Below are 27,417 nucleotides of genomic sequence, written 5' to 3'. Positions count from 1 at the left end.
ATATTTTCCTGAAGTGTCCCATTTTACCAAAACTCACCCTAACTGTCTCTTTTCATTTTAGCATATTCCTAATTGCCTATCTCTATTCCTGTTATAGTATCGGACATAAAAGGGCATTTTAGCGTAATTGGAAATTAATATCCTCCCTAAACGTGGTATTTTGTAAAAGGCTACAATTTCTCAAGCAGCTGACATTTACCTCAACCTGTCTATAAATTTATCACATTCAAAACACTGCATCGCCTGTATAATTAATCTCAAAATGCATGGATCTGGATCCATTACCTAAGCCCATGGTGCACATGTAGTGCTGGACTAAAACCTTCGGTAGCCGCAATTCCAGTTAGTCCATACCAAAGGATAACCACAGGTCTTGTGTACTGGATGTTACAAACTGAATATTAATGCAGTGGTCTACTAGTATCATCCTTGGGGAGTGAAGCTCTTGGAACTGGGTCTGACTCTGACCTGAATCTCTCTCTCTCTCTCTGTCTCTCTGTCTCTCTTTCTCTCTCTCTCTCTCTCTCTCTCTCTCTCTCTCTCTCTCTCTCTCTCTCTCTCTGTCCCTCTCTCTCTCTCTCCTTCTCCCTCTCTCTCTCTATCTTCCATAATTCATGTTGCATGTGTGTGTTCACTACTGGTGATTATTTTTAACTAAGCATACTGAACAAACTATACAGACCAATGAACGAGGACAGAGCCACAGCAGGTGGCGTGTTGTTAGGTGTGTTTCCATGTGTGCCCTGTCTGTGGTGGTGCATTTCTGCGTGTGTATGGGTGTATGGGAAGCAGCAGATGCCTGTCTGTTCTGGTTGACAGCAGATGACACTGATAGTGATGGGGTAAGATTAGATAAGATTTCTACAACTTGGGCTACTGTACAAGAGCTGTGTGCAGAATCCAACCTCACAGTACAGCAGAGGATCAGCCATCACATGTCCTGCACATTTACAGAAGTGAATTTTCACATTACACATAATCACAGGATTGTGCAATAGCTTCTTGTAGGAAAAAGCCCTAATTTGTAGGTATCTCTAAAGCTGGGTACTGGTTTATTTGATATTTACTGTACCGAGTTTAATGTTAGGGTTCCCATTTTTAAACAAGTTTTTAGTTCACGAATATATGAACTTATGGCATTACAGACCACTTTTATATTTGTTTGTATGTTTTACTGTATTACAGTGGATAAAAGTTAATATTACTAACAGGAGAAACAACCTCTTATTCTGCAATTTACAGAATGAGAGGCTGACAGCTTTGTAACAAAGTGGCTTGTAGGCTCTGAAACTGATGTGTAAATCAAAATAATACCCAAACAAAAACCAGAATAGCAATGATTGATTGCTGTGCGTTGTTAAGATGTCTTAAAATCATTCCAAGGCTCCTCACTGTCAACTCTTAATCTCAACAGTGTAACAATCAATCACTGCTCAGTGCTCGATTGCCATGACCCTTGACTGTGTGTGTGTGTGTGTGTGTGTGCGCGTGTACCCGCGCGCGTGTGTGTGTGTGTGTGCGTGTGCGTGTGTGCTAGTTCACCTTCACATGTACGTGTAGAGTGCCTGTGACAGATGTGACATTAATGATAAAGCCACAGGAAGGTCCATGACACTCAAGTACATTGTAATTGCTCAGTCACATATTGATTATCAGACACAGAGGAGTATCCTGCCATAGCACAGGCAGCATGAGCCCAAAAGAGGCGCGTAGCATCTTATGCAAGTCTATATGGAATATTAATCGTGACAGGTGACGGCAATATGCTCCGCTGAAAGTGTGGACACATAAAAGGCAGCTGGGTCTGAGGAAAGACAGAGAGGAGTATCAGAAGTGAAGCAGTCTGGTGTTGCGAATTCACAGTGTTATTAGAGCTGACAGTGAGAGAGAACCAGTAAGAGTGAGGGAGGCAGAGGTTGTGAGAGGGGGGGATTAGAGAGATGGAGTGAGAGAAAGAAGTGGGGAAAGGCAGGCAAGTGAGAGGGAATGAAGCTGAGGAGGAAATGAATGAAGCGCATCTCACAGGGCTTATCCTGTCTTAGTGCACTACAGTAGAATACGGTTAAAGCAAAGGGAATAGACTACAACATGTTTTCCAGTATTTTCTCAAAGAAAAAAATCACTCAAGTCCCATATGTGATCTTTAGAATAAGGTTTTGTTCCTTATAATGAAAAATGACAGTTTTCTCAATTCTATTCTACAAAATAATGACATCCATGATGACACCTATAAAGTCACACAAGCTGTAAAACAGTAAAAATGAAGCTGGATTTTTCTTACTGCTACATCAAGCTGCAACATCTGAAGCATCCATATGTCTATCACTAACAAGTTATTACAGCTTAATGTCCAGAGCAAATATTTGTAATAGCATATACATATTATATATATGTATATATATATATATACATATATAGAGAGAGGGAGAGAGAGAGAGAGAGAGAGAGAGAGAGATGTAAATATCTTGCACCAAGTAAGACATGCACCATCCGGGCTGCTTTCCTGCAGAGAGAAACTCACCTCAATGACCTGGAGAAAAGATCCGAGCGGAGCCGAAGAACTTCACCGCCGTTCACTTGACAATTACGGATGCCTCACCGCCTCCGGACCCATCTCCTTTCCCTCACTCTCTTTGGCTATATGTTATTTCAATCCTCTAGACTGCAGAGCTCGACCGGTTTGGGGCCGACAGACGAGCTGATTCCCCACCGGACGAAGATGCACGGTGAGGATGTGCTCCCGTGCGCCTGGGTTTACTCGGAGAAAGATGGGGAGGAGGAGGAGGACGGTGCGCCACTTCACTGGAGTTTGTAATCCGCTTGCTCCATCGGGGGCCGCACAGAGCGCACCGTACCTAGGGACCGGCGGCTTCGGAGCACAGTCTGTCAGCGCCATCTAGTGGTTCCTACCCTGAACCGACGCGTGTAAAATGTTTTTTCTTTGATTGGTTGAGATGCGCTTCAGCGGTTTTATAATAAGCGATGACCGCACACCTGAGACCACTTAGCAGTTCATTTAAAGTCTGTTCCCACTGGATTCACTGGTTCAGGCGATGTTTCAAAATAATGTAAATGAAACAACTGAGACACTCTAGTAAAATTACCTTTTCAGAGAGCATTGTTGCGTTAGGGATTTCATTTTAGGCTATTTTCCTTTATTTCATTGGTTTAATTGTTTCTTTTCTTTTATAGTGAACGTTTTTCGTGTACATTAGTCTCTAACTGTTTTGGTCTACTTTTGTTCTGTTTTATTATCATCTTGTCAATCATGTGTAACGCACCGTGAAACGTGCTATCTAAAAGTATGGTTGATTTTAATTTGGCCGAAATTCCATTGACTGTAATTTATACTTAAATAATAAATGTATTTAACTGCATTGAATATTTTAAAGGAGCTGCTGTAGGATGGATTATGAGATATGTTATAGCTGTGTTACCATGCTATATTATGTTGATCATTTCACATGTAGGCCTAGTACTCTAGTCATTTTGAGATATGTCCAGTTAGGCTACTACATGGTATTACAGTTTTATCCTTATCCTGGACCTGCCCGGTTCCACATTATAAAGATTCAGGAGGCAACACAGCCAATTCGCTGAAAGAGGGTATTTCAGTCTTTCGAAAGCTCATTTATCCTGGTTAATAAAATCAGGATTAGAGCAGATAGGATAAGAACAGCAAAATATTTCGAAATAGCTTATATTAGGCTTTAAATCACATCAGCCTATTTGGTTAATATGCACGCCTATGGGAAACAAATATAAGGCATGATCATTACATTAAAATAAACAATATCACCAATTCATTACATATTCATTATTGATCTGAATGATAGTTATAGATTAAACGTGGTGTGGATGCTCTGTCAGCCCAGATGTGTCACTTTTGCGGATGAGATCATCCTCATGTCTGGAGCAGACCCGCAGCTTTGTGCGGTCGGACCACGCCCCGGCCCCGGCGTGCATGTGCACCAAGCTGGGGTTAGCTCAGAGCTGCTACATCCGGGCGCTCTGCTCGGTTTACTAGCCCCTGCGAAGATGGCGACTTCAGGGAGGAGTGCATTATTATCCTCCACCTCAACTGGACCTAAGAGCACACTGGAGAGCTCCAACCTAGAAGAAGATGACGGGCAGGACTTGTGGTGGGTATTAAGAAGTTAAAGCTGGGTTATTGTGAGGAATGTTTGCGAAGGGGAAAGAGGCTCTATTGTGCTGTGGGATGAGGATGGTTTGACAGCTAGCCCGCTAACGAGGCTAGCTGTCATTAATGAATGAAGCTTTGTGTTTGGCCGTGTTGTAACGGGGCTGCTCTGTCTGCAGGTCGACCATCCTGAGTGAAGTATCAACCCATTCAAGATCGAAGCTACCGTCCGGGAAAAATGTCCTGGTTATGGGTGTGTATCTGTCAGTGTGTGTGTATCTGTATGTGTGTGTGTGTGTTTGCAGACTGCTGGCTAGCCAATAGCTTGGATAGCTCATGAGCTGGTGATCATGTCATTCTGGCAGAGTTAATACAGGCTCATAACAAAGCCAGCTTGCTGTGGAGGGATGGTGCTTTTGTGGTCATGCCTTGTAGTTGATGATGCGTCGGTGGTTAGCAAAGAGAGACAGGTGTATTTTTCCCGAGCGCCTATAGGCTACACAAATGCGCGCACACACACACATACACATATGCACACGCGTGCACAATACATCATCATCATCATCTTGTGAGAGAGAAACGGGCCGCTTTGAAACACTGCAAGTCATACTAGCATGCTAGTAGCAGCTAGGTAGAGTTGATGCAGAGAGGACGAGGAGAACAGTGAGCCTGTGTGTATTTTAACGGGGCTTTTTGTGACTGAGGCGGAGAGGGTGCCTCCCTGTCCGGCTGCTGTCTACCACACACACACACACACACACACACCCACCATCTATACATCCGCCTGGGATAATCCGCTGCCTGCTACCCGTTCCAGCTAATCAGCATGTGCGTTATGGGTGTAATAGTGTAGCAGTCAGGCCATTTGTCAGTTTTTGTTATGCTGTCCATCCATCAGCAGATGCATCCATGATGCATCGAGTCCCCCTGTCGGCATACATGCACATGGCATAGTGCAAGAATGACTGCAGCTTTGACAACAACAGCAATAACAATAGCAATAATGCCAAGACCGATGCAGATAACGTGTCAGTAATGTGTTCTTTGCATTAAGGATTCAGACACAGCATAATGAAGCTGTGTGGCTGGTGTCCGAATGAACGCAGTGTTTGCAGTATGTGTACATGTGTATGCATGAGGTTTTGTGCAATCCTAATTTTGGACAACGAGTGATGCACAAGTATGCACACTGTATCCAAGCTGATGTCTGTGCTGTGTCTAGTGATAAGTGATTATGTGTTTACACAAAATTTGTATTTGTTTATATATTTATCTCCCATTTGTATTTTATATTATGTATAGTAAATATTATTCTTGCATTATTAATCACCTTAATCACCATTTGCACATACTCTGTCATAGTGACAGCTCTTATATTATCACTTTACTATGTTTTTATTATTTTATTCTTGTGTGTATTGGTATTTTGTATGAATCATAGCTACTGGATGTCTAAATTTTCCTCGGGATGAAGAACATATCTATCTATCTATCTATCTATCTATCTATCTATCTATCTATCTATCTATCTATCTATCTATCTATCTATCTATCTATATCTAGTGCTGTTCATAGGATGAAGGAACAAAAAAATGCATCTTCAGCTGTGGTTTGATATGTTGGCTCTCAGCTAATCTACGACTTCAAATATTGCCATTTCAAACTATAATTTAAACTGGAAGTAATATAAGTAATATTTTTTGTTGTTATTATTACTAGAGCAGTGAATGCTGGCATGGAAAAGTGTTTTACTTGACTGGTCATAATTCTGTTATTTATCAATTTTTTTGTGCGTTTAGGTGAAGTGGGATCGGGGAAGACCACCTTGGTTGCTAAGCTACAGGGAGTTGAAGAGTTCATGAAAGGGCGTGGTCTGGAATACCTCTACTTCAGTGTCCATGACGATGACATTGATGGTAACCTGCGACTTATTGTAGTTCCTAAACCAATGATTTGTCATCTCAGAGTCAACAGAGTACCTCTAAATAATAATTTGTGTGTGGATGTATTTCCCTTGGTTTACTTTATGTTTGTATGTGTGCGTGTGTGATTAGATCAAACCAGGTGTAATGCCTGGGTGTTAGATGGAGACCTTTATCACAAAGGTCTGCAGGGAGTAGCTGTACCAGTGGACGCGATCAGCAACACATTGCTGCTGATAACAGTTGACATGTCACGGCCATGGAACGCCTTGGACTCTCTCCAGAAGTGGGCCGCCGTCGCTAGGGAACACATCGACAAACTCCGGGTCCCCCCAGAAACACTGCGGGAGCTGGAGCACAGACGTGAGTCATACTGACAGCAGTTAGACTGACTAGTAATTGATGTAGAAAAAAGTATACCCCAGTGTTCCTTCACAGAAATAAAGAAGTGAGCTTTTGTGAGTAGATTAACTTTGGACCACAGACCCTGTTAGGGTGTTGCATAAGGAGCCCTATCTGAAAAGATGTATGAGTTGGGACTTCCTGATTCCTGTTTTAAGACCTAGAGGAGGTCCACAGACCCTATATTGAGAGTCCTGACTAACACCATGTTACTCAGGGCCATGACTGGGCCACCATGATTCTAAATCTCTCCAGTGTCACCAATAATAAAGAAACTGTTACAGATGGGATGGCAGCTCCTGCAAGAATGGTGGCTTTTCTTTTCCAGACAAGAGGAAGCTAAAATCTTCAACATCTCACATATAAACCATGATTACTGTTTATAAGACACAATGTGTCTATTTATGATTTTGTGGACATTAATGTTAGTTTGTGTGTGTGTGTAGTTGTAAAGCAGTTCCAGGAGTACACAGAGCCAGGCAGCGGGGAGGACGGCACCCCGCAGAGGAGGAGTGAAGAGGAGGAGAGTGTGCTGCTGCCGTTAGGAGACAACACACTGACACACAACTTGGGCATACCTGTGGTGGTTGTCTGCACCAAGGTACACGCACACACACACACACACACACTTAGTGCTGGGTTATTAACAAAGCTCTTGTGTCGAAACCCACTGTAGTTTAAATTATAACTGCATGTGGTCCACTGTGAACCATAATGAAAGTCATTGTTGGCCATTTCAGAATAAATTGATCTGTAAGGAAAAGGTTTCATCTCACAGCAGTAAAGTGCTGATTTGTTGTGTCACACTCCCACATTCACCTCGGTCTGACTCCTGCTTATCTGTCCGCAGTGTGATGCCATCAGCACATTGGAGAAGGAGCACGACTACAGAGACGAACACCTGGACTTCATCCAGTCCCACATCAGACATTTCTGCCTGCAATGTATCCTTAAAAGTAAAGTATAAAAACTACGGTGTGCAGTATATGCAGGGATCTTGATTGGGCTGCTGATCAATGTCCTTGAACCTGCAACTTCCACGTTAGGTGCTAAAATGAATGGCTTTGACCTGCTATCTGTTCTGAGATGGATGAAGCAGATGAAACTGAGTGAGCAGTATCACTGCTTATTTTTTCTCATGGCCAAAGGCAAAGTTCCAAACAAGATAATTACAGCAGTGTTTTGGCCACTGTAAGCGAGGTCTGAACTACTGTTGTTGATATTGCTTTGTTGCAAGGAGAGTTCGATAAATGTCATAATTACTCAGCACTGCTTCAAAATTGTTTGATGATTTTCTCCTGCTGATGGGAATTAATTAAATGGAGTTATTGTGTTTAAGGTGAGCTAAGACGGCACACTGTCTTTGTTCTTCTGTGTAATTTTAGCAATTTGTGGCACCTGTTATTAAGAAATGCAGTTTTTTAAAATGTCATGGTGTGTTGTGGAGTTGAATGTATCCTTGACAGCCATGTCAGATGGGGCATCTCTGGTTTACACATCAGTGAAGGAGATGAAGAACCTGGACGTGCTTTATAAATATCTCGTCCACAGACTCTACGGCTTTCCATTCCACTGCCCTGCACAAGTGGTGGAAAGGGATGCTGTCTTCATGTAAGCCTGCGTGTCCATGCGTGATGTGTCCTTCCATGTTCACTGCTTATATTGGTTTGTAACCCTCGCTCTCTGCTTCTCCAATACCAGTCCATCAGGTTGGGACAATGAGAAGAAGATTGCCATACTTCACGAGAACTTCCAGACAGTAAAAGCAGAAGACAGCTTTGAAGACGTAGTTGTCAAACCGCCTGTCAGAAAGGTATGGAGGCTTGTAGGGATCCTCTTTGGCAGACTAATATTACAATGCAACATACTGGTTATGGAATGTATCACTTCCTTCTGTACCTTTTTTGCATTTCACAGCCAATGCACTAATCTTAAACCAACATCTCTGCAGTGAACATGAATGTTTTATCTGATCTAATTTACTACTGTAGCTGTTGTACTGCTTTAAGGAAGAGCTGGAAGTGAAAAGTGTTTTTTTTTTCTTTGCCTCTCACCAGATTGTACATGAAAAGGAGATTCAGGCTGAAGACGACCAAGTGTTCCTGGTAAAATTGCAGGTCAGAAAGCATTTCAGTTCTATTAATGCCAGTTGGTTTGCTTCTTGCAGATACTCCAGTTAGCTCTGACTTGAGGGTCTTGATATGTTAATTAAATACTAATTGGAGAGAGTGTGCATATTGTGCTTTAATTTGCAGTCACTGCTCGCCAAACAGCCCGCTGTGACAGCAGGACGACCGGTGGTGAGTATTCCTTTTTTTCTAATTGTGGCTCATAAGATTAAGAAAAACACCATAATGTCCATATGTGTGAGAGAGACTGTTCGTATTCATAGGACACCACCAGCAGAGCACCCACCGGTTCCCCCAGGACGAGTAATCGCTCTGCAGCGGCCAACGTAGCAAACGCAATGCCACAGTCAGGTACATCATGTATTTTATTGTTTCACAGACACAGAGCCCTTGACCCTTGTGAGTGTTTTAACTCACTCTATCTATTACCTGTATGCTGCAGGTCAAACCAGTGAGGGTGTCTTGGCCAACTTCTTCAACAGTCTACTGACAAAGAAAGCAGGGACAGGAGGGCCAGGGACGCCAGGTGGTGGTAACAACACTCCAGGAACTGTACGCAAGTCAGGTGAGAACACACACACACACACACAAACACACACTTCTTTTGGAGGTTGCTCTAGTTTTGTATCATCAAGAAAGTGATCATTCATTCATTTGTGTTTGAAAGGACTTTTTCCTCTGCCATTCCTCAGCAATTGGCTGCTTTTTGTTTTATGACTTTTCACCCCTCAACTCCAACCCCCTTATTTTTTCATTTCTTTACTCTCCTTCTGTCCTCTACTCCAGACATCTTGAACATAATACATGGTAAAAAAAAAAAAGGATCATGAAAGTGTCTGAGTGCATCTCCCAAGCACACAAACACACACACACACACACACACACACACACACGCATCACCTTGTTATGCCTGTAGCTTGTGTGAACTGTCTCTCATTCCTAACTACACTCATATTCTTTACTGTGCAATCTCACCATTAACATCATTCATAACGTGTGTATGTGTGTGTACACTAGTCAGAGGATGCTGGCCACGCTAAGGTGTGTGTGAGCGAGATATTCCTCATTTATTATTGCTTGTGCATTTTTTTTTTTTTGTCCCGTACTCCTTTTGAACCTTTTATTTCCTGAACCTCCAACTTTCTCCAGCATCCAAGGAGGAACAATGCTGGGATCAAGCCTCATGTGTCACCCATTTACTTTTTTTAACACACATAAACTGAGCTGAGGGCAATAAATGATGTGTATTTCTTTGTATGTATACATTCCTAACATCATATGAAAGTTCTTGCTGCTTCGTTAAGTCGGGAATTATTTAGAACTATAGTGGCCCAGGAGATGATCCCATTGCTACTCAATTACTTTTGCATTACTTTTACTGTACGCATTAATTTTGTTGTTTTAAGAAAATCAGTTAAAACAACTACTTCGTGATAGTTTGACTGGACTTGGCTTTTATGTATCACAACATTTCATATTATTGGCCAGATCCACAAAAATGTAGAAAGTGTCAACATGTCTCAAAGCTCCTTTTTTGCTTTACTTGAGTGGCATAAAAGGTACCCGTGAGTTTGGGATTATTTGATTTGATTTATAGATGATGTAATGACAGCTAGACCCATTGTGTTTCCCCTCTTAATACCCTGACTCAAATGTACTCCCCCCTCCTTTTTTTTTTTTTTTTTTTTTTTGGGCATGTTGCATCGCATTTCTTATAACGAACGTCTGTCACAAATATTGCACATGATTCTGACTAAGGCTGGGTGATATGGGGAAAAACATACATCTTTATAAATGCAGTCTCAGTGAAATGGCTTATAGCAGATATTCTTCAGCTAGATATTTTGTACTATTTTTTTATTTAGTTTAAAAGTTGATTGGAGATAAAATGCATGGAACTAAATCTCAGAATTATGTAAGATAAGTTATGATTTCTCACAGTGGTGTGCTTAATCATTCCAGATAATTACAACATATGGTGAACAATTTAATTTGCCATAATGGGACATAGAAAACTGAGTGAAACATTGTTGCTTATTGACTCCTGGTCTCATTCAAAAAGACCAAAAAACCCCATTTGTACTTTGTATTAACTCTTTTCATGTTTGCAGCTTGTTGATAGAATTATAAAATGATTGCCACTGCTAATGGAGCTGGTTATGAGAGCTCTGTTCTCATGGAATAGACTAGATGTCCTTGAAATTCTCACTTTGCGCTCTCTGATTTGAATGAAACTCCCACTTGCGAGTGATGTTTCCATGATGTAGCCGTGTTTTGCATGTCCAACAAGACTGTTGCAAATATATCGTTAGCATTAAATATCACCCAGCCCTAATTCTAACCATGTGTAATCACTTTTTTGCCAACGTGCCACTTTATGCTTTGAAAATGCACTATTATTTATTGCACTGGCTAATATTATCTTTCTGCATGCTTGTTTGATGAGGTGGCAGTTTTCTTTGTAACATACAGTATTATAAATGTTTGTGTTTGTATCTGCCTATAATGGATGCAGGTTCGAAGCTGGGCCTGAGTGATGTACAAGCAGAACTGGACCGCATATCCAGCCGGGAGACTGACTCGGACTTGCCCAATGCCAACGAGACCCCTGCCACCGACGGCCAAGACACATGAAGACCAACACACTTCACCCCGCTCTACTTCTCTCCTCCTCCACCTCAGTCACCCTCTACCTCTTTTGCCCTTCATCCCTCTACTGTTGCCCTCTGCTCCATCACAAAGATGCAGGGGAACAAAGAGGGAAGCAGGGGAAAAGGAAAGGTGGAGACACGGTTTTTGCTCCTTGTTATATTTCACTCTCCTTAAGGAGAAGAACTCGCCCTCTCTTCCCCTGCTCTTCCTCCTGCAACTCATTCTCTTCCACCACTTTTCTCTCGCTCTCTTCCCTTCCTGGCTGTTACACTGGGGGTGAATATTTGTCACTGTTACATACAAGACTGTCTGTTACATGAGAGTTCATGGGTATGGGGGACCAATGTGGGTGAGAAGGTTGGGATGAGAAGAAGTGAGATGTGGGTTGAAAAAGATAAATGGCAAGAATGAAAGCGAGGGTGTTTTATCCATCCATTTATTGTGATGGTACAGTTAGTGTTTTTACAGTAGGAACTGCTGAAGGGCGCATGTTGAAGAACTTAGATACTAGGGATGATTGCGTGATTGTGTGTTTAATGTATGTAGGGGCAAGTCACATTTGGACAGAGGGAGAGTTTGAGAACAAAACAAAAATGCCTGAAACAAAATTGCAAAGTCTTGTTTTTTTAAGATGAAGGGATGAACATACCAGTATTTGTGTGTGCCTGTGTGTATGTGTGTGTGTGTGTGTGAGAGAGAGAGAGAGAAAGAGAGGGTGTGTGTGTGTAACTGACTGTGTGTGTGTATGAGAGAAAAGCAGATATAGAAAAATAAGGATGTTGTTTCGACTTAGACCTGTACGTTGAGAGATTTTTGGCTGTTTGCATCGTCAACCAAAAGACAAAAAACATGACTATGCTCTTACACTACAAGCTCTTAAGACACAATGCATACACTACTATTACAGCAGCCCTGTCTGCTAGACTACACAAACAAAACCTGACAGAAAAACTTACTACAGAATCAAACTTCACAGTTAACACTAGTCCTGTGTAGAAGACACCTGAGGTCCATCACGGGCACCCAGTTCTACAATTGGCCAAACCCCCCCCCACACACACACACGGCTCAAACCTGTAGATAACAGACAGCGCACTGGAAAAGGGTGGGTGGGTAGCTGAGCTTTACTTGTACAGAAAGAAGCACTAGTGATTCAGTTCTATAGTTACTGCTGGCAGGGTGGTAGGTGGGCAAGGGATGGGGTGGGGGGTTAAGGGTATGGGAGGGTCACATCAAGAATGTACAGTCATTGTCTCGCTGATTGGTCCTGTTATTTCAGAGCTCTGTGTTGGCGTTTGTATAATCAGATCTGTTAATCAGTCAAATAAAAGGTGTATTTATTCGGATTCATCCAAATGGCTTCCCTTTCGTTATTTACCGCAGTTGATTGCTTCCCTCACTCTAAATAAAGTTTCATTTTTTGATATAGAAATTTGACAAATGACAAAAAATATCTTGGAGTTGAAGATCATTCTAACAGATGACTGACAAGATGCTGAATAAACATAAAGATAACTGGATGTCCCTTGCTTGCAAACACTGTAAATGTTTGTGCCAGCTTCTGATGCACACAATTCAGCAAATGTTTAAATGGAATATGATGGACATAAGAGTGCTAGTACTATAACAAGCAGTTAAGTGCCGTGCTCTTCCTCTGCTATCACAAAAGTATTATTGGGGGCATCTGTAACATCTGGAGATACAGTTATGCACATACTGTCAATGATACTCACAATGCTTATTGTTAAAATAGCATAAAGGTGTATTTTTCCTTGACTTGGTATTTTTTAAGCCATTTGGCATTTTTCATTCAATGCTGGTAATTAAAAAACAATGGTATTTAGTGTAGAGCTATAGTAAGCAGTTTCACTTTGGTGCATTGGTGCTATACAGCTGCTGCTGCTGTGGGCTGTTATCTGACAGCTCTGCAGGGGGCAAGTGAATAAAACACCTTACACAAGACTAAAAACTTTTTCAGTGTTGTTTCAAATCTATGATCAATCATGTCAGATTGTACCACTGTTGAAATGTACTGCAACATATGGACAGGGATTTCTAATCTTGTGTCCACCCCGTTATATCAATGAGGTGAGGCTAAATAACAGAAAACACCTCTCTGCATAATGAAATATATTTCAGCAGTATCACAAACAACCTCCAAAATGATCATACAGTTAATTTAATGATTCTCTGAAAACAATTGCAACAAAAACTGAACATTCATGAAATGAGAATTTACTGCAGGACTGTTGTATTACACTACAATACTTTTAGCAAGGTGGACATGACACACTGGCAACTAGCGGCAACAACTCAATTATGGCAGTTAGTATTTGTATTGTTTATTCAAGTAATTCAACTATTGTTTACAAGAAGCTATCTGGCAGACACCACTGCACACAAGCAGACAGAGGAGCTTTGTTGTCATTATAGATGGTGGTTCAGGATATTTATCAAAATCAACCAACGCAATATATCAACTCAATCAAAATAACAGCTTTGCTCAGTCATGGGTAGATTTTTAATCTTTAAGTTTAATTAATAATATTGTACATTTAATAACTGAAGATGTGTTTCTGAGTAAAGTTCCTAACTGAGTAAAACAGTTAGGAAAGGATCCTCCCCTGACCTCCGATATCTGGGCGGTTTGGTTGTTTTTGTGAGACCAGAGTGAGCTGTAACACCTTGTTACCAGAAATGTCAGAGCTCGATCACCATATTTACCTTTCTATATTGACATAGAAATACATATAAGGCACAGATATTTACAGTTATATAAGACAAACTGATATAATACCTCTTTTGTGTCCGCACAGCAACATGTCAAACCTCCCAAATACATTATAGTAACCTCTTAGAGCACAACTACAGCTAACTGTCACAAGGTTTCATAAAGATACAGCGAGATTTAAATTAAATAGTATTGAACTGTATCAGCTGTATTACTAAGGTAATCAGCCCCTATAAGTAACCTACTTACTTGTAATCAGATTACTTCCCTACAAGTAACATAATTACTTGTTGGAAGATAAATAGTGGTAAACTGTATCAACTGCATTACAATACATGAAGGTAATCAGATTACTTATGAGAGAGTAATCAGTTTACAAGTAATCAAAACACGGGTTGCCGCATTCGCAACAGGAAGCAAGGGGGACAGTCGTCAGGGTTTGGACCGGCAGTGGTGATGCCAGACCCTTTGGCATCAAGCATCTTTGCTCTCACTTAAAGGTGGAAGCTCCAAGCTACCATCTGCATGATTTCACACACACACACACACACACACACACACACACACACACACACACACACACACACACACACACACACACACACACACACACACACACACACACACACACACACACACACACACACGCACACGCACACACTTAGTGTTGACTTGTCCTGCTAAAAGTTATCTAATTCCTAAACAATTATTTAAGTTTTTGTTAAGATGGACTGACCGTGACAAATGTGACATGACATCACTACTCCCAAGTCTTTACCTACCTGTGCCTTAGTTACCTCAACAGATGCCCAAACCACTATCCGAAGTTCTTTCAGCTTAAAACTTTCAGTGGATTGCACTACTTATTATTAGTAAACTTGAAATTTTGGGTTAGCTCAACTTTTTTCATAGAACAACAATTTTAAAGTTGGGCTTTTTAGAGTGTAGGTGTTTGACTTGTAGAGTAGAGAAGATGTTTCTTATATTATATGTGCCATACTGTACTTGTCATTATTCAAGTAGGCCTAAATTAAATACACCAGCTCCACTGTCTGCCACAATTGGAGACAGTAGATGGGCTTTGTAGTTTTCCCTGAGGCTTTGATATTTGTACCAAATACTGACAAAACACTGACAAAAATGGAAAAACAGTTAGTGGAATGAATCATGTCATCACCTTATGAGAACTAATTTTAAACTGTGTAAATATTGTAGTTGACAATTGTTTATATTCTGCATATATGGTTTATAAGCCTCCTACATATTTCTGTTATTCTTTGAGAAATAACATTGTATAGGAAAGTTTTTCAGTCAGTCATTGGGGTTTAATAAAGATCATAACTTTCCATTTCCTGTAGCAGCAGTAGTATACTCCATAATAACACTTTGTACTTTAACCTTTTCATGCCTGTGGAACGTGTCAGACACATGAACACACCCTGTACTATTACTGACACTTTCTGTTTTGAATGTTTTTGATTTACTGTAATCATTGTGGTGGTTGTTTGTATGTAATGTACAAATAGATGTTTAATATCAGAGTGACTGTAGTTATACAGGCTTGTGTATTGCAATTAGTTTAAATCATATCTTAAAATGGAAATGCATATACTTTCATATAGCATGTCATTTCATTATTTTGACTGCTGCATTCTTGTCAGTGTTTTGTCAATTTTCATAAGGTGAGTATTTCATTTTTCATGTGGTAATAAAGTTGTGGCTTTCAACAGAAAACTGAAATTCAATCACATCTTCCTATTGTCGGCCTATATGGTTTTAATTGCTTGGGGTTTGTTCTCTTAAACCACTGTGGCTTATAGAAGTTTTCAGGCAAGTGCAAGTCTAGTCTATATGTATGTAAAGTGGATGAGATGAGAGAGGTGACTGACAAGTAACACTGATACTGATCAAGGAAAAGTTTGAATATTTGAATTAGATAAATGAATGATAAAGACCTGTTAGGGGACATGTTTAAGAGGCAATACTGACCTAAAAAGAGAAAAACACATAATTTTAAAGAGTTGCTGATTCATATTTTCCTTTGTCTAGGACTATAGGCTTCTTCTTGTGTACACAGAAAGTGATTCTATAGGCTGGTAAAAAAATTGGTCAGGACTTTTAATAGATACCAGTTTTTCAGTCAACTGGTGATTTGAAGGTTGTGTACTTTGAGGATGTTGTTTTGCTTCTGGACTGGATTTGATAGAGAGAGAGAGAGAGAGAGAGAGAGAGAGAGAGAGAGAGAGAGAGAGAGAGAGAGAGAGAGAGAGAGAGATTTTTTTTTTTCTTCAAGCATTCTCAATGTTAAATACTGTTGTTTTATCTTTGGAAAGAGGTTCAAACACTATTTTTTAAATCACATTTATACTGGTACTGTAAAAGCCACAACACTATTCTGATTGTGGCCCGTTTGTATTTTATCAAAGGGCAGATGGTTAAATATTTTGTGAGTGTGTGATGCTGTTACAGTGTTTCATATTTAATGTGATTCATTCCTTCATTCCTCAACCCTTATCTATCATGAATATATTGCTAAAAGTAAAGTGTAGCAACCGGTGTGGCAATCCAGTCTTTGTTGCATCTTTAGAATCGACCCAAAGCCTGCTCCCCCTTCTAAAAAAGGTATGACCATAAGCAAAAAACAAAACAAAAGAGTGCTGGTGGTTAGGGGCCCACTTTTTTGCGTTACGGTGCTGACCCCTCTCTGTCATATCACAGCAGCTTATGAATCACATTCCACTCTAATGAATACACCTCGCCCTCTCCACCACTACTGCAACTGAGAAACATCCTCACCTACGGTTTGAAATAAACTCAAGTGTTGAGATGTCCGACTGGTCTTCATATAAAAAACACATTCATATCTGACAATATCCCCAAAAGATTTTGACAAATTTGATGCAATAACTTTATTTAAAATGGCGCCCTATTTTTCCCGAGTGCGGCAGAATACTATAATTTCTCTTTTTCGCCATCTTGATGTTCGATCATGCAAGCGGAAGCAACACATTCGGCGGAGTAACAGCGGGTGTGGTTCGGACTTCTACGGGTGGTTCACCTAGCAGATCTTTTTCCCCGTTTTCAGTCGAGCGAAAGGAGGACGTTTCCCTGATAAGAACCACGGAGGAGCCGCTCGACTCTGGTAAAGCTATCCCGTTTAATACATCTATCACACAACGTATACACACTGCGTCAATTATTGTTTCGGCAGAGAAAATCATCTTTGGTTTGGGAGGGGGGCTCCGGTGGGGTTTTCTGATTTCAGCACAGCAGGTTTTTGTACGGTGGCGCTTGGATCTACTTTTCAGACGTCCTGGCTAGCTGAGCTAATCAAATCTGAAATGAACAGTTGGAGGGCTCTCTTGAAAATCCCAATTACGGCAATGGACTGACTTGTTGCAATAGCAACTTCTCACACTGGTTGCATCTCCGGACAACGTCTTTTAAGTTTGGACATTGTGAGTGAAGCCTTAAGCGGTGTTTGTTTATGTTAGCTAGTTGGCTAACTAGCGGAGGGGTTAGCTACGGACGTTAGGTTAGCTTAGCGAGGTTTCAAGGTAAGCTAGCGGTCTTGAATTATGTCATTACAAAATGTTTGGCGATAAGTGTAACCTGTACACTTTTTGTGGATTTTGGTGAGGCAGCTCGATACGCTGGTAGTTAGAACCACCATGAGAGGAGGAGTCATGGAAGTGACTGCGAGGCGGAGGGGGTAGCTTGTCTCATTGGAAACCCAAGCTGCGAGGTCGGAACTTGGCCGTGGTTAGAGGGGAGGGGGGAGAAAATATGCCTTTGATGTTCTTTGCCGCTGAATGGTGAATTGTGTTCGTGCTGGCCTGGAAATACCCACCGCTTTGCTCTCTCGGCTGGAGGTGGAGGCTCGGCATTTCCCCTCCATAGCTACGTTAGCAAACAAGCGCCTGAATCAGAGGGGGCCTGGCACAGGTAACGTTACCGCACAGGACAACGGGTTTTATTATTGAGACCACGTTGGAGAAACGCATAATCATTACGACTAGGTTTGACTTTGGCAAACTAATCTCGAGGTTGAGTGTGAGTTACCTTATTTTCTTCCCCTTGTGTACTTTTGCCTTTTTTACAGACATATCTGCTGTGCGGGCTGAGGGCAGGCGAGAACAATGGCTACCCAGTGTAAGTATGAAAAACTTAATCAGACATGATTTTATTTCCATATAAAAACATGTATGTTAATATGAACATGAGGTATTCACAATTTATCTTTAACCTCCATACATAAGAGGTTATATATACATAAAAACATGATCAAAACTCTTAAGCCTCGAGGCACTGTGGAAATTGGAAAAAAATGGGAGCTAGATGAGCACATGTCACGGCATCCCAAGTACTTGCAATCTGGTTTTTATTACATCCAAGTTTGTCAGATTCAGGTAAAAACTTTTCTCAGAATTGTAAAGGGAAATGGATGTTTACATAGTTAAATTTATGATCGGTGACTAAGGGTATTGGAGCATTTTCATTTATGCTTGCTCATTTTTCTTATTTTGTTTGTCCTCCTTAAATTTTCCCAATGACTCCCAGCTTGTAATTCCTACAAGTCTTACCTGCTTTAATTACGCATATTAAAGTATGTTGCATAACATTACTGAAACCATTAAAGATGACTCTTTATTATTGATTTAAACTGCCATGAAGTGAGATTAAGATATTTTTTTCCTATTTTAAAAATCAATGTTTCCCTTTTTTTTGTGTAGCTGATTTGATGGAGTTGGACATGGCGATGGGAGACAGCAAGGCTGCTGTGAGCCAGTGGCAGCAGCAGTCCTACCTGGACTCAGGCATCCAGTCTGGCGTCACCACATCAGCACCATCTTTGAGTGGCAAGGGAAACCCTGATGCTGAAGAGGATGATCCAACTCTCTACGACTGGGAGTTCAACCAGCCCTTCACTCCTGAGCCTACAGGTATAAATTATCACATATTGCGGAAACAAAATAAAAGTTTAGAGTTAGATAACCAGATGGGAATGTCTAGTGATTTACTTAACAATAAAAGTAATGAAATACATTTTGTATTGCCATAAAGCAAACCTTATCATTGATTTGCTACATTGAGATAGCTACTTTCACTTAAATGATATGGAAAAATCTCTAATGATTGACATATCTATAATCTCTCTGTATTTATGTTTGATATTACTTTTGTTTCAGACATTGAGGGTTATGCCATGACTCGAGCCCAGCGTGTCCGTGCGGCCATGTTCCCTGAGACCTTGGAGGAAGGCATCCAGATCCCTCCCACCCAGATTGATGCTGCCCACCCCACAGCAGTGCAGCGTCTTGCAGAGCCCTCTCAGATGCTGAAGCATGCTGTGGTCAATCTCATTAACTACCAGGATGATGCTGAGCTGGCCACTCGTGCCATCCCCGAGCTTACCAAGTTGCTCAATGATGAGGACCAGGTACATATTTAGATGAGTGAATTATCATAAACACATTCAAACAATGAAGTTGCACCCAGTTAATCGTATGTCCAGTAAATAATTTCCCAGGCATTTGCATGTACATTCACAGTTGTATAGCTAAACAGTACCCGGACAGTACATGCTTACTGAGCATTACCTTTTGTTCTAGGTTGTCGTGAACAAGGCAGCTGTAATGGTGCATCAGTTGTCAAAGAAGGAGGCATCGCGCCATGCCCTGATGCGTTCACCGCAGATGGTTTCTGCAGTTGTGCGTGCCATGCAGAACACTGGTGATGTGGAGACGGCTCGCTGCTCTGCTGGCACGTTGCACAACCTTTCCCACCACCGTGAGGGGCTCCTTGCAATCTTCAAGTCTGGAGGCATCCCTGCCCTGGTGAAGATGCTGGGGTAAGAAACTGGAAGGATGTTGGTGGTCTTTACTCAATATGTATTAGTAGTTAATCAGTCTCCACAGCCAGCAAGAAGACTGCATAGATGCCGTCCTTCAATGATTTACATTGTTTTTCAGAGGAATCTGATGGCAGAAAGTGGTTTTGATGAGTCACTTGTTGGTTTACCTTGCAGCTGAGATTTGTGTTGATATGAAGACTAGTTGGTCATACAGTAAGCCCTAACACTGTTTTAGAGGCTAGCAGAGAGCAAAACTTTTATCATAAACCAAAAGCCAGTGTTTTAACATCAAACACTCACTCTGCACCACGGATGAAGAATGCAGTTTAACAATTCAGCAATGTACTTTGCTGTAAATATCACTAATGATTAAGTAGATGATGGGTCAACAGCAAATAAAGATAAACAGTGTAAATGGTGTAGCTCTCACCAAGGATTAGTGTAGCCAACAGACCATCACATTCACAGAGAAGCATATCTATAAACAGTCAAAACAAACCAGCAAGTAAAAATCTGAATTTACATAGAAATGAGACCTGCGTAAAAACGTAGCTCCTTCTCAGTCATGAAAAGCAGCATTATAGTGCAGACTTGTGTGGCATAAAGGTTGAACCTAGTTCAACTTGGGCTGCGAAGGAAAGTGATGTCATCTGGCAAGATGCTGCGTTCAATCACATACATGCAAGCGCACATTCTTGGTGGATTACTTGGTCAACATGGTCGCCGTGTTTCTGCCGTTTACTTTGCACCCATTACAGTGAAAGATAAAATGGTTCCTACTGTAAAAAGTTTTCAGAGTTGTAAAATCTTATGGACGTGTTGGAGTATTACAAACTGCTGTGCAGTGTTTTGTTGTCTGATAAGCCTGAAACCGTATAAACAATAGCTCCAACTGGACTTCCTGAATCGTATTTCATTGTCTCATCAGTACCTCAAACAGTATGCACCCACCAACCCAGCCACTTGGATTGTTTTATTGCCGGATGTTTCAGTGGTTTCACCCAGACTACCATTGTTAAATCAAAACTGACTCATCACTTTGAAGTGAGAATGACGAATGGTGGCGTTATCAAATAACAAAGTCCAACTGTCCAACCAACCAGCTCACAAGCTTCACAAACGTTCGATTACTCCAGTGTATCACATTGGAAACCATTAAAATGTCATCCTGCTTTGTTTTGCTCTTTGTGCTCTCGATGAAAAGCCAAACACAGTCAAAACACTTTGCTGGCTGGCAAGTTGTGACCTGTTGGATGTGTAGGGTTGAATCTGCACCTGGAATCACATCACCACACTTTAAATGCAGGTTGGAAGAGTAGCATGAGAGGGTGAGACAAACTGCCTGATTTTATTAGACTACAAACAGGTGACCATTGAATAGAATTATATTTGGATCTTTTTCTCATTGAGTTGAAAGCTTATCATCTTTATAGGCATAGTGATTGTTTGCGTCAAAGTTATTTAGTGTCTTTATTTTGCTTTGTGTGACCTTTTTAAAATTATGTTAATTGTTCTTTGAAAGCTGGATTATTAGAGTCAGAAAACTGTCATACTTGTAAAGAGCTTCAAAGTACCAGTGGTTATGTGCAGATGTCTACACAATGTTTATGAGTAATAGGTCATATCAGCAAGTCATACCTTGTGGACAGGACCTTGGTAGCCATAGATCTCTGCTCATCTGGCACTGTGAGACGGTGTGGACTGCATGCTTTCCTATAGTAACTTGTCAAGTTGGTCTGAAATGTCACTTAGTCATCTTTTTTGCTATTGAAGTGCAATGTCCTTTTTTAAAAATGAGTTACACAGGTGTGTGATTTTTTACCACACTAGAAGCTATAATAACAGCTCAGCAAATGTAGCTAAAATGTAAATATGTAACAATATATAAGAGCTAAAAAATAAACTGAACTGAAGTTTTTCCCGTCATCTTTTGGGCTTTATTGCTGAGTCTTGATAATGCCCACTGAAGGATTTTTACAATTATATGTTTGCATCTGAAAAAACAAAACATTTCTCACTTTTGAAGTTGTATGATTGTTTGTTTTTGTGTGTAATTTTTTTTTTTCTTTCCCAGCTCACCAGTGGACAGTGTGTTGTTCTATGCCATCACCACGCTCCACAACCTCTTGTTGCATCAGGAAGGGGCCAAGATGGCAGTGCGCTTGGCTGGAGGATTGCAGAAGATGGTGGCCCTGCTGTCTAACACCAACGTCAAGTTCCTGGCAATCACTACTGACTGCCTGCAGATTCTTGCATATGGCAACCAGGAAAGCAAGGTATTGGAACATGGACTGATTCATTCACACATTAATTGTAATTCTATTGTCAGAAGTAGAAACTAGTGTCAGATTTGAAATGCTTGTATAAACATAATCTTGTCTTTGTTTTAGCTGATTATTCTGGCCAGCGGTGGTCCCCAGGCCCTGGTCAACATCATGAGGACCTTCACATATGAGAAACTTCTATGGACCACAAGCAGAGTGCTCAAGGTGCTCTCTGTTTGCTCCAGCAACAAGCCTGCCATTGTTGAGGCTGGTACGTATATACTCACCGTACAGAAATGGAATCGAAATGAGTACAGTGGAAAATATATCATCACTGTGTTTACTGCATTTTCTGCTTTGGTGTGGTGTGGTCTAGTTTTAAACACATATTGTTTTGTAATTTTTTCCCCTTTCTTCTTGGCTTTGTGTGTAGGAGGCATGCAGGCCCTGGGGCTCCACCTGACAGACCCCAGTCAGCGTCTGGTCCAGAACTGCCTTTGGACTCTGAGGAACCTTTCAGATGCTGCCACTAAACAGGTAAAAATCACTCATGAACCCCTCAAGTGCAAATATCTCATGTATGGATTTTATATTAAAAAAAATATTATTCAGTCTTCTGACAACAATTAATTTGTTTGATATATAGCCAACAATGGCAAACATATTTTTGAATAATTTGAAGCATTGAGTAACAGTTTGACAACTCACTCACTCACTCACTGCCACCTTCTCCTCTGCTCTCTCCAGGAGGGAATGGAGGGTCTCCTGGGGACCCTGGTCCAGCTGCTGGGCAGTGATGACATCAATGTAGTGACATGTGCTGCTGGCATCCTCTCCAACCTGACCTGCAACAACTATAGTAACAAACTCATGGTCTGCCAGGTACGTATTTTATACACACAAACAAACACCTTTTTGGAAACTTATTTTGGTTTCACTTTTCTAAATGTACATTTAAGTGTTCATGTTTGTATCTTTGCAGCGAGTGGATGATGTATTCTGATTGAGAGCTGTCCACAGTGTCTGTGCACTAATTTATTTCCTCTAATAACATTACATTACAAGTTACAAGTTTTCTGATTAATGTGATCAATGTCAGGTTGGAGGCATTGAGGCTCTGGTGCGAACAGTGCTTCGGGCAGGCGACAGAGAGGACATCACAGAGCCAGCAGTCTGTGCTCTGCGCCATCTGACATCTCGCCACCAGGACGCTGAGATGGCCCAGAATGCTGTGCGTCTTCATTACGGCCTGCCTGTGGTGGTTAAACTACTGCACCCTCCGTCCCACTGGCCACTAATCAAGGTCATTAACCCTCACAGATTCTCTGTCACCTTCACATTTTACTAGATTAAGAACATATAATGAACATTTGCCATGTGTGACATTACTGAGGGGTTGATCAGTACTAATTCTCACTAAAAATGTTTCATTTTCCACCTAATCTAGGCCACAGTTGGTCTGATTCGTAACTTGGCTCTATGCCCAGCCAACCACAGTGCTCTGCGGGAGCAGGGAGCCATTCCCCGTTTGGTCCAACTGCTCGTCAGGGCCCACCAAGACACCCAGAGGCGCACCAGCATGGGAGGCAACCAGCAGCAGTTTGTGGTGTGTAACCAAACTAACAAAATTCCATGCTTTTTGTCTTTGAAGTCTTGGAAGTTTTTGTGTTTGATTTCCTTTCCTTCCCACACAAACATACAGGAGGGTGTGCGTATGGAGGAAATAGTGGAAGGCTGCACAGGAGCTCTGCACATCCTGGCACGAGATGTCCACAACAGAATCGTCATCAGAGGGCTTAACACCATTCCACTCTTCGTCCAGGTAAAACCACACCCTCATTGGAAAGACAGAGATCTACTCCTACAGTCCCACACAAGATGCATGAAAATGTCATGTCTGTTTATTAGCAGCTTTAATTTTCCTCCTCCACCTGATTCTTGTCTTTTACCATTGTAAGCATTTCACCAACTCTCTGATGTCTGACACATTGATGCCCTCTCTAGTTGCTGTATTCTCCAGTGGAGAACATCCAGCGTGTGGCAGCAGGTGTGCTGTGTGAACTGGCTCAGGACAAAGAAGCTGCTGAGGCAATTGAAGCTGAAGGAGCCACTGCACCGCTCACTGAGCTGCTGCACTCCCGTAATGAGGGTGTTGGTAAGTATATGTACTAATGTACACTGTGCAAAGTTTTCTAATTGGCAGTGTCAACTTGAGTCACGTGACTTATCTTACTGTTTACTCTTCCCCGTAGCAACTTACGCTGCAGCTGTCCTGTTCCGCATGTCTGAGGACAAACCCCAGGACTACAAGAAACGTCTGTCAGTGGAGCTGACCAGCTCTTTGTTCAGAACTGAGCCTATGGCCTGGAACGAGGTATGTATAAATACATTTACATGTACACACAAATTAATAAATGTGTAGCGTTTTCATATTTACTCAGCCATCTCAACAATATTTGTACACATGCCTGAGGTTTCTTCCTGTTAAAAGGGAGTTTTTTCTCGCCACTGTTGCTCATGTGGGAATGTTGGGTCTCTTTAAAGTTAAAACCTGAAGAGTTTGGTTTAGAACCTGCTCTATGTGTAAAGTGCCTTGAGATTTGTTGTGATTTGGCGCTATACAAATAAAGATTGATTGATTTTTGTTTTGTTGATGTACACATTCACAAAGTCATTGTCTCACAATGCAGTGCACAAAAGAGATGGCGGAGCTACTCAAAGCAGCAAATAAATACAAATGAATTACTATTTGTGGCAAGAAAGTTGAAGAAATCAATTGTAAAGCAAAATATGAATTCATAAAATCTTTAGAGAAACAATTTGTTCTTTGGGAACATATTGTACAGCACACACAATCATCTAATACAGATTGTTGCACCCCTCCACATTGGCAGGTTTATGTCAGACTGTGCTCATCACTCATGTGCCTTTTTTATAGACTGGAGACCTGGGACTGGATATGGGAGCTCAGGGAGACCCTCTGGCTTACAGGCAGGATGGTGAGTGTCTCCATAATGAAATCCCTACTTTCTCACACTCTTTTTTTCATCATTTGATTATGTAATTTATACTTAAAAGCATCTGAGTCTGCGGTTACATTTGATATTGATAGACAACTGCATTGCAACTGTATTTATTTGGGTCAAAACTGTTTTCTAATGTCATATGAGACTCATTTTACATCATCTTTCCCAACCAGATGTTATCACACAGTGCCACTTATCACTGACATCTGTTTCTTTGCTTTTGTTTGAGAATAAAACGAATTCTCTACCGGCCTGTGTCTGTGATGGGAACCTTATGGATCAGTTTTACAAGTTGTTGGGTTTTTTTGCCTCTCAGATGGAGCCTACCGGGCCTACCCAACACCCTACGGCCAGGACTCCCTGTTGGACCCCATGATGGAAGGTGCTGACTACCATGCCGACACTCTGCCTGACCTGGGCCACCACACTGATCCACTGCCAGACCTCGGCCACTCCCAGGACCTGATGGACAGCAACCAGCTGGCCTGGTTTGACACCGACCTGTAGGATTGGTGAGATTGACTTCTACAGAACACTTGACCTGCCACTTCATAGTAAAAGCAATATTCATATAAATGGCAACACAATTTTAAAAATTTTGTCCTGTGCTCTTTTGCAGTTGTATTCTGATAGAACCTGCATTGTGATTGGCCTGTATTGTCTGAAGCAGCATTATGATTGGCCTGTAGAGTTGTTGAAAGTATAGAGAGGAATAAGGGGTCTTGGAAAGTGCCTGACACAAGAAAACAAAGAAGATGGTTGCCACAGGAATGTTAAAGCAAGTCGAAAAGGGGGAAAGTATCAGTGAGAGATGTGGAATCACACAATGGAGGTCTTGGAGCAGGTTACCTATATGGATGTGTGCACATGAGGTGGATCTTAAAAGTTGGAAACACATATGTTTTAGCCTTGCCTGTATTATCAGTTTTTTGTTTCTATTTTTCTTATTCTATTTTTTTATTTCTTTTTGTATTACTCATTCTCTGTTATGGTACTGACCCAGCTTGCCTTCGCACTAGCCATCTTCATTTTCTCTTCAATGCTAATCATTTGTAATTTTTTTTTTAAAAATACGTATATTACATGTAGTGTTTTAAGTTATAGTGATATTATACAATGTTCCTTTGGTTTATGGCCGAATGTGTAGAACACTAATAATCAGTTGAATTGTACTCTGACTTAAAGTGTAACATTGTGTAGTTTTTTTATAATCTCAGAAATGGAGAATTATGCATTCTTAATATGTGCTTGTTTAAGCATAAAATATGTCAGTGTCACAAATGTTCTAAAGGGGGATGTGGATGAAATTGAGGGTGGGTTGGGGATCAATCTAGAGACAAGTGTTTTATATACAGTATCACTGGTAGGTTAACTATTTTGTATGCTATCATTGGATGTCTGATAGAAAAGTCTTTAACGCTATCATTGGTGGTCTTATAAAACCCAGTTTTATGTGCTATCAAGGGGTAGCTAGGTTGATGAACCAGTTGTAGTCCTGCTGTGCTTATTTTGGAGACGAGGTTATGACACGGCTGAACAATAAAATGGCATTTTATTTCATTTAGTCTATGTCTTGTGTCTTTTGTCCTTCCATGTGTGAATGGGGAAGTAATCAATTTATTGCTAATGTTACAATCTTGAGGGTTGTGCTACATTAACTTATCAAAATTCAAATACATTCTCTTGAAGGTAGAATATGAAAAGAGGTATTTGTTTCCCTCCAAAAGCTACAATACATTCAAATGACAAAGGGCAAGTTCAGTGGAAGGCAGACATCATTCACAATGTAAATGAAATGTACCCTCGACTTTGCCTGTGACAATCTATAAAATGTTTCCACTATGAAGTTCAAGTTCAAGTCAGTGAAGTTAAAAGTTGGTATTAAATCTAACTTTGTTTTAATGTTTAATGTTTTAATCATAACTGGGAATCCTACTGGTTTTGGAAGTCAATCATGGTCCAGTACAGTTTTAAATTCCTGTAGAGGTGTTTTTTTTTTTTTTGTTTGTTTTTTAAAGTGAATAGATATTGTGCAGTTATTAGACACAGCATTTTTGTTATTGTTAATGATAACCTTTTGAATCCATTACCACATTGTCACATTTACAGGTGCAGTTCTGAAATTTAAAAGAAGCATACACTTGACACGCGGCCTGAAAGTTACCTGTCTTGTTCAATCGAGGGAGAGTTTTGCATACATTAAAGAGACCACCTGACGGTTTAATCTGAAGGGCACATTCAGAGTGTTTCTGTCCTCAAAAGAGGCTTTCACATTTATTCATCAACTAAGGTAAAG

General features: G+C 40.9%; 3 protein-coding genes across 3 annotated transcripts in view; 2 read left to right on the top strand and 1 right to left on the bottom strand.

Moving 5' to 3' along the window:
* Nucleotides 1-761, bottom strand: part of cpne4b (copine IVb) — a 17,903-nt gene extending 17,142 nt beyond the window's left edge. Inside the window, exon 1 of the mRNA XM_053334105.1 lies at nt 683-761. Within this exon, the coding sequence (XP_053190080.1) occupies nt 683-761 (79 nt within the window). The remainder of the gene's footprint in view (nt 1-682) is intronic.
* Nucleotides 762-4,038: 3,277 nt separating this feature from the next.
* On the top strand, nt 4,039-11,527 carry dync1li1 (dynein, cytoplasmic 1, light intermediate chain 1). Its single transcript, XM_053333873.1, has 13 exons — nt 4,039-4,142; nt 4,321-4,394; nt 5,941-6,057; nt 6,196-6,426; nt 6,912-7,066; nt 7,316-7,409; nt 7,941-8,076; nt 8,167-8,278; nt 8,523-8,582; nt 8,721-8,765; nt 8,858-8,945; nt 9,037-9,159; nt 11,110-11,527. Exons 1-13 carry the CDS (start codon nt 4,039-4,041, stop codon nt 11,226-11,228), a joined length of 1,458 nt encoding a protein of 485 aa, XP_053189848.1. The 3' UTR covers nt 11,229-11,527.
* A 5,461-nt stretch (nt 11,528-16,988) lies between these two features.
* LOC128373697 (catenin beta-1-like) lies at nt 16,989-26,681 on the top strand. The gene is made up of 17 exons (XM_053333849.1): nt 16,989-17,119; nt 18,080-18,129; nt 18,711-18,920; nt 19,167-19,417; nt 19,590-19,828; nt 21,906-22,107; nt 22,222-22,366; nt 22,529-22,632; nt 22,843-22,977; nt 23,195-23,398; nt 23,543-23,701; nt 23,798-23,917; nt 24,100-24,250; nt 24,348-24,469; nt 25,034-25,094; nt 25,438-25,633; nt 25,741-26,681. The coding sequence occupies exons 2-16, from the start codon at nt 18,117-18,119 to the stop codon at nt 25,626-25,628; spliced, it is 2,307 nt and encodes a 768-aa protein (XP_053189824.1). The 5' UTR covers nt 16,989-17,119; nt 18,080-18,116; the 3' UTR covers nt 25,629-25,633; nt 25,741-26,681.
* The last annotated feature ends 736 nt before the right edge of the window (nt 26,682-27,417 follow it).

The sequence above is a fragment of the Scomber japonicus genome, chromosome 15, assembly GCF_027409825.1.
Source record: "Scomber japonicus isolate fScoJap1 chromosome 15, fScoJap1.pri, whole genome shotgun sequence".
Taxonomy (NCBI): Eukaryota; Metazoa; Chordata; class Actinopteri; order Scombriformes; family Scombridae; genus Scomber; species Scomber japonicus.
The sequence above is the reverse complement of the archived record's forward strand: the minus strand, read 5'-3'. Positions and strand labels throughout refer to the sequence as shown.

What these genes read in the sequence shown, in the direction of transcription:
- dync1li1 (XM_053333873.1), top strand. Translation starts at nt 4,039, where the DNA reads ATGGCGACTTCAGGGAGGAGTGCATTATTATCCTCCACCTCAACTGGA. An exon ending in GATGACGGGCAGGACTTGTG is followed by an intron (nt 4,143 to 4,320) that starts GTGGGTATTAAG and finishes CTCTGTCTGCAG; the next exon opens with GTCGACCATCCTGAGTGAAG. An exon ending in AAACGCAATGCCACAGTCAG is followed by an intron (nt 8,946 to 9,036) that starts GTACATCATGTA and finishes TGTATGCTGCAG; the next exon opens with GTCAAACCAGTGAGGGTGTC.
- LOC128373697 (XM_053333849.1), top strand. An exon ending in CTTCACTCCTGAGCCTACAG is followed by an intron (nt 18,921 to 19,166) that starts GTATAAATTATC and finishes CTTTTGTTTCAG; the next exon opens with ACATTGAGGGTTATGCCATG. An exon ending in TGCTCAATGATGAGGACCAG is followed by an intron (nt 19,418 to 19,589) that starts GTACATATTTAG and finishes CTTTTGTTCTAG; the next exon opens with GTTGTCGTGAACAAGGCAGC.